Here is a 17,120-nt window from a genome sequence, read left to right on the forward strand (position 1 = left end):
GCTCTACGACACCATTAATTAAAATAAAAAAAATCCACATAAATGTGTGTAACTTGGGCAGATTTTGACGTTAAACAGCTGGAGCGGACTTCCTGCTTTGCAGGCCAATCAGAACTTCAGGGCAGATTCATCTCACCGTGGACAACAGAACGATCTTGAGCAATGAAACGTTAATCTCAGATTCTTTCCCAGCGATAATGCTTGAAGGCACAAACGAGACACTCCACTCATAGAAATGTAGGAGTAACATGGACAGATTTTGTGGTAATACAGCTCAAGCAGGCGCTCTGGTATTATTGTAGGCTCAGGCAGTGTTGAGACCCCATTGAGCAAAGATGAGATGGTCTTTGCCTAATGTACCCTGAACCTTAGAGCTCCATAGGAATGCTGAAACAATCCTTTAACTCTTGGAAAAGTGAGTGCTATTGGTCAGAATGCAGCTTTTGTCTGAACTGCAGATCAGGGAATGTTAATTTTCTAAAATAGGATTGCATGTATTGTCAGTTTGGGGTGTGCTAGTGTGAGCTCTCAGGCTTGTTACTGTATAATCTGTGTTATGGTATAATATGCTTCAAGGCCTACCTAGTTTTCTTGTTTTGTCCAAAATATGTTTGCATGGTCACAAAAAAATACAAAGATGTCAAATAAGGCTGATCCTGTGAAAGAGAAGCGTGAAGTGGTTGAGTTAAATGGACTTGGACTTGTATAGCGCTTTTCTAGTCTAACTGACCACTCAAAGCGCTTCACTACATGCCGCATTCACCCCACTCACACACATTCATACAGCACGTCTTAGGATATAACTACGTGCTTTCTAAGCATTCACACACATTCATACCCCCAATGATACACTGGGGGAGCAACGTGGGGTTCAGTGTCTTGCCCAAGGACGCTTCGACATGTATCCTGGGGAAGCCAGAGTCGAACCACCGACCTTCCGATTGGTGGGCGACTGCTCTTCCTCCTGAGCAATTTATGTTGCAAACATTTTCTTAAGACCTCAAGGAAATGCATCAACTGGCAAAAAAGAGCTTAATATGTCTCCATAAGAAAAGTTCAAAACACACTCACACACACTGCGCTACACCCCAGCAGAGTCGAGGGAGGGAGGACGTGTGGATGTATGGGACGTGAAAGTGTGTGTGGTGATGATTGGGCCTGGATCTGGGACTTGCTGTCGTCTGGCCTGCCTGTGCTTCTCCCGATGGGGGGGTGGCGTTGCCTCTCCCCACTGCTCGCGACTTCACCCACCTGTGGGCACATCTTGACTCCCAGGGCACTTGGCCAGGGGCGCTGGGGCAGGCGCTGACCCACTGTGTGGCTGTCTGGGGCACTTGGCCCTCCTGGGTATTGGGTGGGGCCTCTGCTGGGGCGCTCGGGCTCCCGGGGCCCGGGTCCAGTGCACGGCCCGTGTCTGGGTGGCTGGGGCCTGGCGGGGTCGGTGGGCTGTTGCCCCTGGCTCCCGGAGGGCCTCTGCCCTATGCTTATGGGGGCTCTGTCCTATGCTTATGGGGGCTCTGTCCCATGCTTATGGGGGCTCTGTCTGGGGGCTTCCTCTGCAGCCTTCTGGGTGGATGCCTGGTTGCCCCTGCGGTGGGCTTCCTGGGTTCTGTGCTCCGTGGGGGCTGCTGGTGGCCTGGGTCTTGTGGCCCTCTCTGCCTGCTTCTGATTGCTTGGGGGGGGGCTGTGGATTGTGGCCCTGTACACTTATACACTCATAACTAAGCACGGTTACCATGTAGGTCCTGTGCCATGGGTGTTGCATGTTCTCACACACACACACACACACACACATTCATTAGCCCAGTAGCATGCTCGCTAAGCAGTTGATGTGTTATCATGTCGTCTCAGGTCATCTATATTCACAGCTGTGTTGTATGCGATTGCCGCTTCTTGTGTTTGTTTTTGTTTGTTTGTGTGTTTGTCTTTTCTCTGCTTGTCTGCTTTCAGGTGCTCCTGGTGGCGCTAAGGCTGGATTCCCCTCAGAGGCCATGGATTGTTGTCTGTTTTTTACAGGTGTAGCAGCTGGTTGTCTGGTTTTTGTTTCTATTTTTGTTCTGTTTCCTCTTCTTTCCTCTTCTTCTTTCCTTGTCCCCCGGTCCGGTTCAGTTCTATTACATGTCATATATTGTAAACAGAAATAAATAAATGAAAAAAAAAAAGTTCAAAAGTGAAATGAACAGAGCAAGGGAGAGAAAAGGTGAAAGGAAAGACAGAACAGAGAGAGGAAGAGTTTCAGTGATAACACACACCAGAAGTAAAGAAATAACAAGATAGAAGGCAAAACAGATGAGCGGAAAGTCAATGTCTGCCAAGCTGAAGAGATAATGAAACTTTAGAAAAGAGGGAAGGGACCGGTGGACACAAAATTGTTAATGCAGCACAAGCAGCTCCTGCTGCGCAAGTTATAAACTGAAAACATCACCAAGTCGATCATCACAAGGAATGAGAGATAAGACTTCTGAAGGATTTCTTCTGCTGTCGCTTTGAAGAAAGGGAAACAGAGTTTGAGTGGAGATGAGTGAGGTGGGGGGGACACTAACACAGATCGAAAGGATAAATTACTGTATCACTGATTTCATTCCACCACTTCTACATCATCTTTAAACTCCCAGCCAAGAAAAAAAAGTTCCACAGTGCTTTTCACAAGAATTAGCTTTCCAGAGAGGAAATTTCAGGTAAGTTCAAACAAAAATGTGAATGTGCAGGTGCACACATACAGTAAGTGAACCAACATTAGATAAGGCAAAGGCTGTCATTAGATTGGGAAAAGCAGAGTATTTGCTGTCAATATCCACAGCCAGGAGCTTTCTTCTTTTCATTCTCCCTTTTTCCTTCCCATTTAAGTTTTAAATAAATCATCAGAAAATCAGCATGCACCCCACTTTGCAGCCACTCTCAGCTGAGCAGAAAACGGAGCCCGACTCATTTTTAATAACATATTTGTTTTGGAGAGTCCTAATTTCAAGCCAAATGGAGCCCTCAAGCAGTGAAGGTGGTGATCTCGCTTCTTCAGAGTTTCACCAGGAGATGAAACAGCTGTGGAGTTTCACGAGTGTACTTCAGTGTGTCAGCATTGTTAACATTGTCATGACGTGCTTGGTGCTGGAAAACAAAGCTATGAAAGGCACCTCTTTAGATACAGACATTTGCTTTCCTTTTGGCCCTGAGTGGTGAATAACTTTACTGAAGAAAACTGAAACGAGTTGGTGCATAAAATATAAGATTTCAAAATATATCAAAAGAATAATAAAATGTGACAAAATGAAATCAGTTTTTATCTGAACAACAAATATGGACGTGACATGCAAACACCTTCAGACCTGGAGCTAATTATTTTAAATGGTCAGATTGAGCAGATCACACCTTCAATGCTATTTTTTAACACAAATTTAAAATTTGTTACAAACTACAGATGTATAGAAAAGCAGTTATTCCTGCAGCTCCTGCTTCATTCCATCCAGGGGAAGAAATTCTCTCTTTAAGTCAAACAAATTCTTGCATTTTGTTTGTGTGCAAAGCTTTTTCTGAAGTTCTTCCGCAGACAGGTCAGTGATGGTCAAGAACTGAAAATGTGGGCCTGTGAAGCCCACTGGGTCTGCTTGAATCTCCCTTGAGCACAATCTTTGAATACATTTCAGATGCTTTGAGCTTTGAACAGAAACTGTATGTCAGAGACGTGAGGAGGAAAATACCAGGTGAGCGGTGGGGGGTAAGGAAGAGGGAGGTTTCAAAGACAGGGTGATGGTATAGCAGCCAGTGCAGCATATCTATCAGCACTGAGCCAAGACAGATGACTCAAACTCCAGATATTATTACAGCTAATGATTCAGCTCAAGTGGCCATTACTCTGCTGCGATCCGTCTCCCTCAGTTGGAGTTTTTTTTCATGAGAGTTGAAGAGTTGAAACAGAATGAAGGAAGTCACAGTGAAAATGTGTGTGTGTAAAGTTATGTTAGGGTGTCGACAGTAATATACACTACATATATATATATCTATCTATATATATGTGTGTGAGTGTACATATATATGTATACACAAAATGGATTTCTATAAAAGACCAACAGACGGGTAGAAAACAGGACTAATCCAAGTCATAACTTCTTGACCCAATCTATAATGTTTGCGTTGTGTAAAAAAAAAAAGTGAGAATTATAACACATGAATATTGCTTATTTGGTGAAAGGCTTTACATGGTAGCAAGCTTGAGGAAAAGCAGTGTGACTTGGTGCGTTACCTTGTAGCGGGGAGGGTGCTGACTCTGGTAAAAAACACAGATGGCTCCACATCAACATGGACTCCCAGAGACAGCTCCCTATAGTAGCCCTCTACCTTGCCCGCTCCCCCAGAGTACTTGAAGTTCAGCACTGCCTCCAAAGTCTGCAAAAAGAGCAAGAGAAGAAAGCAAAGTTAAATCAGGCTGGTTAGACTGTGTGCTGTGGTTTCCTTTAGTAACCCATTACTAGTTTTTGGATAAATTCCTGTATGAGTATGACTGTGGTCAGAGGTCGAATGAAAGGCAAGCATAATGATGTCACACCGACCATTTAGAATGCACTTGTTGAATACTCAGCCAGTGACCTCGGCGAGATTTGCTGGCTAAGTTCCATGGCAATGGGGGGTGGGGGTGGACACAGAATTACTCAAAGGTACTCAGAGGCACTCTGGGGGATGGGAAAATTAAAAGTGGCAGTTTATGGTGAGGAACACTAGCTGACTCAGGCGGTGGGGCTAACACAGAGTAAAGGGACCATCCAAAATCCAGCTTTTCTTCCTGTGCAGCATTTATCATCTCCCCACATACTGCTGATGGAGGCACTGGCTGTGCCTTTCCAGCACAGATTTAACCTATTCCTTGATTATTTTCGCTCTTTATCCCCTCTCGACGGAGCTGGGCGCCAAAGTGAAATGACTGTGATCCTGCTGGCTGGACGTCTGGGCTATTACAACATAATAACAGAAGCACGGCGCATTGAGAGCAAAGAGTGGTGGCAACATTAGACAGAGTTATGATTACTGTAAAGCAGGCACTTTTATTCCAAAGTTACACTTATCTCCGACTGCACAGCTTTGTTTCATCTTATTGATGCATTTCCTTAATGTACCCATCACCTTAAGATCTCTACCTTGTGCTTTAGTGTTATGCCAACAATAGTGCTCTGCTGCAGTGGATGTCAGCACACAGTCATTCCAACACTTCTACAGAAAAATGTCTCAATAACTAAGACAATGGATTTTTATGACATTCATCTTCCTGACCAGTGGTCTTTCCACCGGCGCCAATATGAGGTTGAAATTTTTGGAGTTTCTAAAATGCCTCACAGCATTTAGGCCAAAGTATTGAGTTTGCTACAAAGATTCATAAGGCTCGCTCAGAGCAACTTCCCAATGCTCCTCCCACCTTTAACCTGCCTGCAGAACAAATCTGTGCCATCAGCTGAGATGTCGGACAGGCGTGTAACTGATGAGAAACGGAAATGTCCATATTTCCAACTGGGAAGCTGCGTCGATCCGAACCACCAATCGTTTTTTGTCGAATTTCTTGCGAGAGGAAAATATAAAGAAAGACCTAAAACCTACAGAAAATCTATCTGAGATTTGACTGTGCTCAGCATTTTGATTCGTATTCAACGTATTCAATAAAAAAGGACTTTTACTTCACAGGGCTGAGCCCCTTAAAGAAGGTGGCGCTGTAGGCAATGTTGTTGTGAACCATTCTGGGAAGTTGGCTGCAGCTGAGGAGGTGGTTACATTACTGTCCACATGGGCCCATGTTTCAGAATCATTCTGATCTAAATGTTGTTCACCATGTTCAGTGTCTCAGAATTAGAATTAAGTACCCTGCTGATGTCAAATTACACCTTTTTTTTCTGTCCCCGCTCCCTACCGAGTTAGTAAAAGTTTAAGTTGGGATACAGTTAGGTTAGGTTACATTATCAGCTAATTGGAGCACAACAGCTGATGAGGTCACGTTGTACATTATGACAGTAGCTGGCTGACATACAGGCAGCAGCAGCCAGCATCAGCACTCGCAGCCTCGCCAGAGAAGCTGCTGATGTTTTTTGGCCTCATTGTTAGTTTTGGACTATTGCTTTCGTCTGTATGTACTAAAAATAATCTCCCTGATTCAAAGAGTATAGAGCGGTTTCTTCCACTTGATTTGTACAGCGGAATAAACCGCGGATCAGAATTCGAAGCATATATCCAGCCTCGCTAATGTTGATATTTTCTTCTCTTTTTTTCCCTACGGCAACCAGGCGAGATTGCGCTTACTCTGACAGCAATTACCAAGCGCAGATGCTGGATTAGGATAGGAAAGGAGATACAAGATGGGGAAAAAACATTTTGCTAGTAATTTGTGTGGGACACGATTTTGCCAGAAGAAGATTCTATTACTTTTCAATATTACATCAATCTTTCCTTTCTTCAGCACGTGAGCTTATATTGTTTCGGTATCTGTGTGCGTTGATGAGGGACGGGCCAATGTAGCCAGAGTGTGTGAGACAGAAAGAGATGGGGGTGAATAGGTGCAACACATGAAACAGTATGAGAAAACACTACTGTTTTGTTTGTAAGTTTGGGAAACACTGCCCGATTTCCTCATGACGAATCGAATAAACATTGAAGGAATGAACACATCCTGCTGGACACAACATACCACTATAGACCAGTATGGGTGTCCAAACACGTGCTGCTGTGTGATGCTGTAAAACCATTTTTACATCCACATTAGGAACTCATCTATATGGTGACAGCAGATAAATGTCTTGTTCAAGTCTCTGCTCGAGTACCATGATGCAAAGTGAAGCGAGACGCTTTGTCTTGAGCTAACTGTACTATAATTATGTTTAATGGAACAGTTGTGAGGAGTGTTGCAGTTACTGCTGCTGCAGTACTACCTGAACGTCCTCGTAGTGTTGATGTTCAAAATGTGGAGATTGCCTTCATGAGAGAACACTAAACAAAGCGTGCTGGATGCAAAGATTGTAAAGAAGAATGCAGACACTTCCGCCATGAATTCCTGTGAGTCGCTTTACAAACACCGAGGGGGAGTAGGGGAACCGATCAGCTTGGAGGAGCAACAGCTGGCGTGCGGAACAGCTAAAAGATGGACTCGTGCAGTGAAGCTAGCAGAATGAAAGCAACAGCATGGTGATGTGAGCCTCATTTGAAGTGACTGACTCAAATCAGTCAGATTTGCGGAGCAGAGACACGGGATCTATTTTTCTGTTTTCTCTGTAACAATGTTTTTCTGCACTGATTATTTTCCTCCAGTTGGTTATGGGATAAGGATGGAGTCGCTGCCTTGGGGGACACATTGCATCACCAAACACAGACAGTGTGTTATATACATGTGTAGTGACACATTTCTATCAATAGTAATTTCTATTTTTTAAAAAGAAGAAAATGTGGAAGTGGTCTTTCTTCTCAGTGGACAAACGATGTAACAGATGATCTTACAGCTGCCCGCGTGGAAATAAAAGCCTGATTGTGTTCCTCTTGAGGAATAGCGATTGCCTCATCAACACCGCCAAACACTGGCTGCGTACTGCAATTCTCTTTTCAGAATGATGTCAAACCCAGAGTGCCCTCTTCTTTCCATCCTCTCCCTCTGTGCTCCCGTTTCCCTCAGGACCCCATTCCAATCACATGGGGCTAAAAATAGATCCTGCTGTAATGAGCTGCAACACCATCTGACCACGCAGTGATTAGTCGGAAAGCCTGGCTTAAAGTCATCTTTGACACTGCCTTACCTTGATAAAAAAAGATAGAGACTGCAATAGACTGTTTTACAATCTGTACAAAAATCAAACCTCGAAGGACAGATTTCTTAACTACAACCGCAACCTAACACAACTGAAGAGTAATTATATCATCACACACAACTACGAGAGCTGCAGTGTGAGAATCCAGAGTACAGAGCAGCCTAAGTTAAGAGTCTGAACTATAAGAAGACTGGGAGATTATAAGAGATCTGTACGTGACTGATGACAACAAAAGGCCACTAATTCACATAGAAACTGATCAGGATTAAGGCTTGGCGGTGTGGTATATTTTCTGGTAAGTCATAGACACAGAATTTGCTCCTTCTGCCCCATTACTTAGTCATCTATCACACAGGTCAGTCAGTACAGGACAATGCTTAGCTCTGCACCACCTCAATCCAACACGGGTCAAGAGCTTAAAGTCCCACTCCAGCGGTTCTTAATTCCCTTAAAACCATCCAAACTTATACATTTTGAAGTTTCCTTTCATTTCTGTCGAGGGGGATTTCAAGGGTACGTGAGGATGCCCCCAGTGCGTTAAAGTCAAACTAAGCTTTCAATGGACTGTTCTCAACATCTGCTGCTTTGCAAATCATTAGACAGGGAGTTAACTGAGCATCATCCTTCCCTGAATGTCACTAACACTCACAAAGCCTTCCGCCAGGGCTGTTTGTTAAACTTTATTATTCTCAACTAGAGTTGCACGATACCCACGGTACCAAATCGTTACGGTTCCTACTATACTAGAAATTGTACACGACGATACTACCGTGGATTACTATACAAACGGTGCCAGTTTCCGGTACACAGCGGCCGCCTCGACCATCGTCCCGGCTTCTCACCGCTTGCTATTCGCTTGAAAACAAACCCACACAGCAACCACTGCAACGAACCACACAGCGGCTGAATGATTGGCTGTTTGCCTGTTACTGGTGGCCTCCGGGATATGATAGGCTGTTTCCGCACGCTGGGTCCACCCATCTGTTAGCTGATTGGCTGTTTGTGTGTTTCTGACGGCGAGAACGAACTCCATGTGGACAGCTCCGCTTTCATAGAAATACGTTTAAAAACTAAAGCTCTGTTTCGCCCAGACGCTCGCACAGCGGTCACAAACACCAGACAACACACACACACACTTACTATGGCAGAAGCACCGGGCCTGAGCGTAGCGTAGCGTGCTACTGGCACCACTAATCAAAAAAATAAACAAACTCCAAAAGCCACATTTGGAACTATTTGGGGTTTAAACAAGGCACAGACGGTAAAGCAATAGACGATGGCCGTCCACTGTGCAGGCGCTGCCAGAATGAAGAGTTAAAAGATGTTAAAGCACCTAGAAAACACATAAATTGTATTTTCTCCTCTATGCTTAATGTTGAAGAAGCATTATTGTCAAATAGATATTTTTAAAAGACTAAAAGGATTTGTTAGATTTGTTATCCTAAGTCGATTATTTATATTAGTATTATGTTCATCCTGCACATAACAACATACGTAATAAATAAGTATTTATAACTTGTACAAATACATTTCAGTTCATGAAAATAATAATAAAAAAAGGCTGCAGTATCGCGATAATACCTGGAACCGTGATACGATGTCTGGTATAGTATCGTGGTTACTTATTTTGGTATCCTGATAACTCTATTCTCAGCCATTCACACCTGGACACCACTACAATCAAAGTTAACAACAACAAAACAAAAAAACACACTAACGACACCACAGTCTTTACACCAACCAGCATGGATTTTTTTTCAGTCAAAGCAACCACTCCTCAGGTTACCATAATATGCTTGCCTTTAATAGGTGATTACAAGATGGGGAGAATTTGCCCAAATCTCGACTTCTCACGCTCTGACCTGGAGTATATTTCAAGTCATTTTTTTTACTTATTGTTACATTTTATGTTTTGATTATCTTGTTTTCAGGTTTCCAGGTTACTTTCTTGTCATGTTTTTTCCCCTGTCACTTAGTTTCACTCAAGTCACCTGTTTTCTGTTTCACAGCTGCACCTCGTCACCAATCACCTCCCCACAGTATTTAGTTTCCAGGATCACTCATCTTCATTGCAAAATCCTCACCTTACCATTCATGCCACGTTCTTCACAGTCTTATCAGGTCAGCTTTTGCCTCATAGCCTCAGTCTTGTTAAATCATAGTCTTGTTTGTTTCATCATAGTCTTGTGCATTTTTGTTAATAAATCTGTTTTTTTTTGGAAGTTCTGCATCTGGGTCCTCCCTTCCTTGCATAACGAATCCTGACACTTATGTCTTCACCACTTACAGTCTGCTGAGGTTGAAAGCAACGGTGTTGTTCCAAACAGTTGACACGCTCCCAATAATGTATTGTGACAAAAGCCACAATGGTGGCCATGCAGGCTTTCACCTTGAATCCCATTGCTCAACTTTTTTCTTCCCGTTCTGTCACAACAAAGCCTCAGAAGACTGTCCATCACATTCATCCACACGCATGCTTCACTTGTTTGACAATAGAGGTGCTCGGTGAATGGCATGCAGAGTATGCTCACTCCCACACATGACTGGTGAACCAAAAAAAGGGAGAAAATGCTGAAGGATTTTTGAATGCCATGGCACCGAGATAAAGATCCTGACAGATCTCGTTGAGCAGATTATGGCACGACCACATGTCTCCTCACAGGAAAACAAAGATAAAGTCTCACAATGACAGCTAGGCAGTGGTGGGGGGGTTCTAACAACTGAACAGTTATTTTAGGTTCAGTAACTACTCTGGTGGCAACGAGGCAAAGTCTTAGTGTGGAATGCAGTAACATAAAGGCTTTCTTACAAAGAGTTAATTGGAAAACTTCTGGGTGTGTGAAGATTAAGCTATACAAATCAGAACCCGATTTTAGGCAGATATAATTACATCTGTGAACAGACCACTTGATTAAAGAAAATGGGTCATGAATAAGTCAACAAGTATTCTCATATTGTAACGGCAATGAAATAATGATTTTACCACCGTTTATTGTCTTACATAAACGATGTAGCAACCGCTTGAGCTTACAGTTCATTTTCAGCGACATCGGTAAAGCAGCACAGGTCTTTCTGAGAAGAGGAGAAACACAATCTGCCCAGGACTGATATGAGAAGTCTGATGAGCTGTGCAGCCGGCTGTCCAGATAAAAGCATGCATCCCCTTAGTTTTTTTTTTTTTTTTTGTCATGTAACACATAAAAACACATATGAACATATTAACAATGTGAAAAAGGGGATTTTCAGCAGAAAGTGACTTCATGAGCTGATGCATTCGACTTGGAATGAATCTTTAAGACATGTTTGCTTTTAATCGTGACTTTCACTTCGGATACAGTCGGATACAGTCCTGAAACCATGTTGACAGTTTACTGCTGGTCATGTGACCGGAGAAAAAGAAAAGAAAACAGGATCAAAACTACTTTACGGTGTCTTGTGCAACATAAAATGTGTTTTTCTAGAATTAACAGTTACAGTAAAAAAAAAAAATATCCTGGTACGTTTTGTGTTGCTTCAATTCTTCATGCATTAGATCCTCAGCAGCTGATGACACTGCTGTGCAGCTTTGTGCTTGCTTTCTGTTGCTACATGCTATATAAGAAATAAAATACTCAGTCCTTTCAGAGACAAACAAGACAAACAACCATTCACACTCACTCAAAGGGCCTCTAAAAAGACACAACCGGTGGAAGAGAGAGGGGGAGTGGAGTTGAGCAGCTCACTTGTTGCTCTAAAACTGGCTGTTATTAAAGAAAGAGCTGCAAGCTCATGGTTTAAAAATGATCTCTCTGATATTTAGACCAAAGCATGTCATAGATATTTAATCAAAACCTCAGGAAAGTATGTCAACTTGTAAAAAAAAAGAAAAAAGAAAACAGGCAGCATATGTCTCCTTTAGGTGTCCATGGATCCAAGCTGTTCTCTTCTTCAGAAGGTTTTCCCTCATAACTAGGGCAGATGGCTGAATAGGAGACAGAGAGAGGGATGCTGTGTACTTCTGTGCGCCTAATTGTCCTTGAAATGAGGCTTGACCCCTGCTTGGACAAGATTTGCCTTGTGGTGGCGAAGCGAGTAGTTCGCCAGGAGAGCTATTAAGTGGCCTGGTGGTGCTGGCTTCTGCAGGACACTGAGAAATGTCCAGAGGGCATTTATTGGATGCAATATGTCCATTTGGAGCAATGCCTGCTCTTCATCTCGTTTGTATACCTGCGAGTCAATCATTGAGCCAATCAGTTAGGGCACCGAGGTCTCAAACTTAAGGAGAAGCAGAGGAGTCTGGGAGTGAGCCATGTTAACTTACCGGTTGTCTCAACAGATAAGTGGCAGAAGCTGACACACTGTTTCCCTGCGTAATACAGTCATTTTATGGTGGCAACAATACAATTATCAACCTCGTGCAACCAAGATGCACCATCAACAATTCGATGGCCTGAAGACATCTTGGCGTCATCATTTTTTCTGTGTGCTATTTGGCAATTAATGAGTCATGAGAGAAGAGTGTGGGGGGACTGATAAGAGTTCACATGTTCTATATCTATACCGTAACCCTGCTGGATGACGAAGGGCGATGTGAACAAGCCTGTGTCAAAGTGGCAGCTGCTGGGGGTTAGAGCACCTAAAACCGCTCAGTAACAACCAGGACGCATGCAGACCAAAAATAGCTGACGGTGCTGATGGGGAAAAGGACCCGGTGAGGCACAGAAGTTTACATAGAGGCGTACTGTACAACACCTTCACCGGCTCCCAAACCTACAGAATATCCGGAACAGTTCCGAGCCGCTCCGTTTAATGATGAGCCTGACATTTCTGCCCACAGCGTTTATAATGTCAGACTCTGCACCCCCTCACGGTTAGGGCTGCCTCTGATGTGGCAATTAGGAAGGGAGACATTTTAGTGGGTGAGCAACCTGCCCAACTATGAGAAATCTGTGATGAAGGGGTTGTGAGATGTCAAGCCTAAGTTATCACTGGAGGTGGAGGATAGCAAATGTGTCATGTGAGTGGAATTTTAAGCAGCAGCTGCACTTAGGACGGATCATGTGACGGCAGCTGTGAAATGAAGTGAGAGAACGACAGAAACTCCAGGCAGCAGTGATGCTAATAATTATCTTCTCAAACAAAATGATGCTGTTCAGATGACTTTGAGCTTTAATCAAAATATCTTACAGCTGGTGTTACTCACACCTGAAACTGGGAAATGATACAAGCTGTGTTATTACATATTGATTGTGTGATGATTAGGAGGTGTGCATCTCTCCCTTAGCAGATGATCCGTATATGGACATGACAGGATTCAGGGAGGATACACATACAGACTGCCACGGTTCCGGTGGGCATGTACACTGCTTTCCCCACATGGTCTGAGCGGGGCATCAGGTTGCGGGCCGCTGTTTGAATGGTTTGCAGACACTGCCAGTGTGAGCCTGCATCATAATGTTGTGCAGATGTTAATGTAATGTTTTACTCAAACACTGATGCTGAAACCTCACACTGCAGCATCTGCAGCACAACCCTTGACAACCAATGTTTCAGTTTTGTTCATTCTAATGGATCCAGGAGTCAGCTCACTGATGTTGTTACATCTTACCATATGGGTTCATCTGTACAGCCTTATTTATGATGCACCTGTGATATTCTTAAAAATTTAGCAGAGAAGAGCTAAGAAAAAAAAGATTACAAGCTCAAAGCACCAGCGTTCGGCACATTAAACCCACAGAAGTGGAAGCCGGAGGCCAACTGAAGGCAACTGTATTGCTTGAGTGTCGAGGTGCAGTTAGTTCATACAAACCACTGTTCAACCTCTGCTGCTTCACATTTTTCAAAAATGTTAATGTGCAAAAATAATTATCCAAATCTGTTCTGCCTACCAGGCAGGCGAGATCCCACGTAGGTTTTCAAGCTCCAGTTTGTAACGTTTAAAACAATCACAACTGTTTATGAAAACTGCCTTTTCATCACCTGAGAACAAACAGTTTTTGCCCTCAGGGTTGCCCTCCGAAACCCTCTGAAAAGCTACTACGGCAGCCTACAAGGGACAAACAATAAAGCGGTTCTCGGGCATACCTTAATTGTTTTTGATATTTTTTGCAGACACTGCAAGTTGTGTTGGCAGTGGAGAGGGGGGCGGGGGGTGGCGGGGGCACTCAGTTGGTTGCAATTTGGGAAGCTAGATCTTTAACTCCAGAAAAACAAACTCACTGTCATCCACACGGGCAATTAGCTGTGATTAAAAAGACAAACACAGCGCACTACTTTTAATCTGTAGTCCTTTTTCATCGACTCATCATGTCAATTTGAATTTAAAGGTTAACACCCACTTGATGTTTCTCATATTCCTCTCACACAGAGTGATATCCTTTGTAGGGAAGCATCTGCTATAAGTTGCTGATCTAATCAATAACCACATACTTTAGATGTAAATCAGCCTTTATGCATGGCAGCTCTTTTGAAGCGTAAATGTTTCGGAGCATAACAAGCCAGCTGGAAATCAAATGTTTGTTTCTCCCATTTAAATGTCACATAAAAAAAGGTCTAATTATAAGTCTAAAATGGAACATCTAAATAAGGAGAGAAAAAAAAATAAGTGACTGGATTCAAGCTCATTAGCTGTATTTTAGGGCACCTGAAGGTGGCAGGTTTGTGTTCCATCTGCAGTCTGCGGCTTTAATGAAACTCACTGTCAGCGGGCACCAGATCCACTGGCCAAACAGCAGCAGGCAGCACATTGCCTTGGTGGTGATTTGTATGATTCAGTCTCTCAGTTTCTGCTGTGCCATATCAACGAGACTGTTGGACATGACGACAGCTCGGGGGCGCGTGGAACACACAGTTCCATGAAAATCCCAAGCCAGTAAAAGGGCCACACCGCAGGGACAACCAGGGAAAAAGGACGCATGCAGCTTGTGCTAACATGTAACAGAAAGACTCTCTGTACAACCCCAAGGTCATGACAGAACCGAGTCAAAGTCAGAACCGAGCCACACTGGAATAGTAAAGGACAGCAAACACTTGACAGCAAAAATACTGTCACAGTGATGAATGATTTGTTATTGCTGTCAGCATCAGTTGACGTCACTTGAGCGTTTCCAGACATCTCTCTAATTTCACTGGCCGTGCAGTAATTTTTATACGGTTTACTTGTTATTTTAATGTAGCCACTTAAATAAAGCAAATTACCTGACTGAACTAAAAGCTGATGACCACGTGGCAAACTAAAGCAACAAAGCCTTTATTCTCAACACTCTTTATGCATATTCCCATATGTAAAATGTGTCATATGAACACTGCATGATTAAAAACAACTCAAGTCTAAAGATATCTGGAACCCAGATTCCCATTGCACACATATATAAGTATAAGGAAAACTTCGAATGTTACTGATAAAAAGACTGTAAAGCTGTAAAACTGCTTAAAACTACAAACAAAGACAAAAAAACAACAAATCTATTGAAAATACAAGACTGATATGAAAATCTCCATCACAAATGACGGATATTCGTGCAAATATTACGAAACAATCATTTCACCCTTTCAATTACAGCTCTACAGGTTGGTTCAGCCTTTCTAACTGCTGCATTAAAAAGGGCACAGCTTAATGCTACTGTAATAAAGCACAGAATGCCACATTTAATAAGAGTCACTTCAGCTATCTCTGCTCGCCACATGCTCCTCGTCCCAAAGGTTTCTCTTTTCACCGAATAACCGTTTTATCAGCGGTCACATTCATCAGCAGTGCAGCTCGAGTTTATTAGTGTTTATTAGCCTTATTTGGAGCTAAAATGAGCAGAGGAAAGAGATAAAACACATTGTATACGTACATATTATTATTATTATATGCATAAGATATTTTAAGATTTTTTTAACCTCAACTTTTATTGTTGTAAAGCTGCAAAATGTTAATTAGAGGCTTTAACTGAGAAAATATACAAATAAAAAACATGTGCACATCCCCTATGCTTGTTCAAAGCCAGCATTAGCTGGCAGGAACTATGAATTCAGCCATATAACACTGTGTCATTAGTTACCGAACAAAAAAAAAAGCCAAAGCGCAGAAGCAAAAGGTCCTGCCTTACTGCTCCCAGCAGCCAGGTGCTGTCAATCAAATGGACTTTCAGGACATGTGTCAATCTTCCCAGACGTGGACGGCCCAGAAAGTTCCCCCCAAAGTTAAAAAAAAAACAAGCACTCAGACTCTACAGGCCTCAATTAGCAGCTTAAATGTTAAACTCCATGACAGTACAATTAGGAAAAGACAGAACGAGCGTTGCTTTTTGGAAAGATTGCAGGAGAAAGCCTCTTCTCTCTGAAGTAAACATGGCAGCACAGCTTAGGTTTCTAAAGCTGCATCTGAACAAACCACAAGACTTCTGGAACAATGTCTTTTAGACAGAGGAGAGATGTTTGGTCATAATAACAGAAAAACACAGCATATCAGCACAAACACCTGATTACAACTGTCCAGCACGGTGGTGGAGGGATGATGATCTGGGCTTGTTCTGCAGGAGCAGGACCTGGGCACCTTGCAGTCATTGAGTCCACCATGAACTCCTCTGTATACCAAAGTATTCTAGAGTCAGATGTGAGGCCATCTGTCTGACAGCTAAAGCTTGGTTGAAACTGGGTCATCAGCAGGACAATGATCCCAAACACAGCAGCAGATCTACAACAGAATGTCTGAAGAAGAAATGAATCAAGGTGCTGCAATGGTCCAGTTAAAGTCCAGACCTCAGCCTGATTGAGCTGCTGTGGTGGGGGCTTAAGAGAGCTGTGCATAAACCACTGCTGCAAACCTCAATGAGCTGATGCAACAATATAAAAAAGAGTGGGCACACCTTCTTTTCAAAATGACTGTAAACATAAAGAAAACACATTTTTGGGTCACACAATGCAAACCCAGGTGTGACTGCTTCATGCATATAAGTACTTCCTGTGAATTGACATGATGAAGGAGCCATTTCATAGAGAGTAATTTGATTTCTTTTCTGAGTGTTGACAAATTCACTTACGTACAGTTCAATCTGATTACAGGTTGTGAGTCATGGCGGGGAAGGAAAGAGAATGAACAGCAGCAGTAAATTCTGTCAGGGGAGAGGGGCATCTGTCCACCATGAAGACCGGCTGCTATGTCACCACCAGGAACCGCTGCCGTTCTTACGGAATACAAACAGCCAGTGAACCGCAGAGATGTGAAATCATCTTCAAAGATAGGACAAGCAGAGCTGAAAGCCAGATGCTCCAAAGATAAATGAGAGACTGTACGGCAAGGCATGAGCAAGCAGGCCTGAAAAAAGACAGACACACTTACAAATCTGGGTAATACGCTTAAGATTTAACAATGACGTGTTGAACAAAGAA

The 17,120-nt window shown here is 43.1% G+C and overlaps 1 protein-coding gene across 2 annotated transcripts in view; it reads right to left on the reverse strand.

Moving 5' to 3' along the window:
- trappc9 (trafficking protein particle complex subunit 9) overlaps positions 1–17,120 on the reverse strand; it is a 193,172-nt gene that overhangs the window by 99,422 nt on the left and 76,630 nt on the right. For both annotated transcript variants that reach the window (XM_072369878.1, XM_072369877.1), the window contains one exon: positions 4,238–4,380. In XM_072369878.1, the coding sequence (XP_072225979.1) occupies positions 4,238–4,380 (143 nt within the window). The remainder of the gene's footprint in view (positions 1–4,237; positions 4,381–17,120) is intronic.

This window comes from Leuresthes tenuis, unplaced genomic scaffold, assembly GCF_036924035.1.
Source record: "Leuresthes tenuis unplaced genomic scaffold, fLeuTen1.0.hap1 SCAF_18, whole genome shotgun sequence".
Taxonomy (NCBI): Eukaryota; Metazoa; Chordata; class Actinopteri; order Atheriniformes; family Atherinopsidae; genus Leuresthes; species Leuresthes tenuis.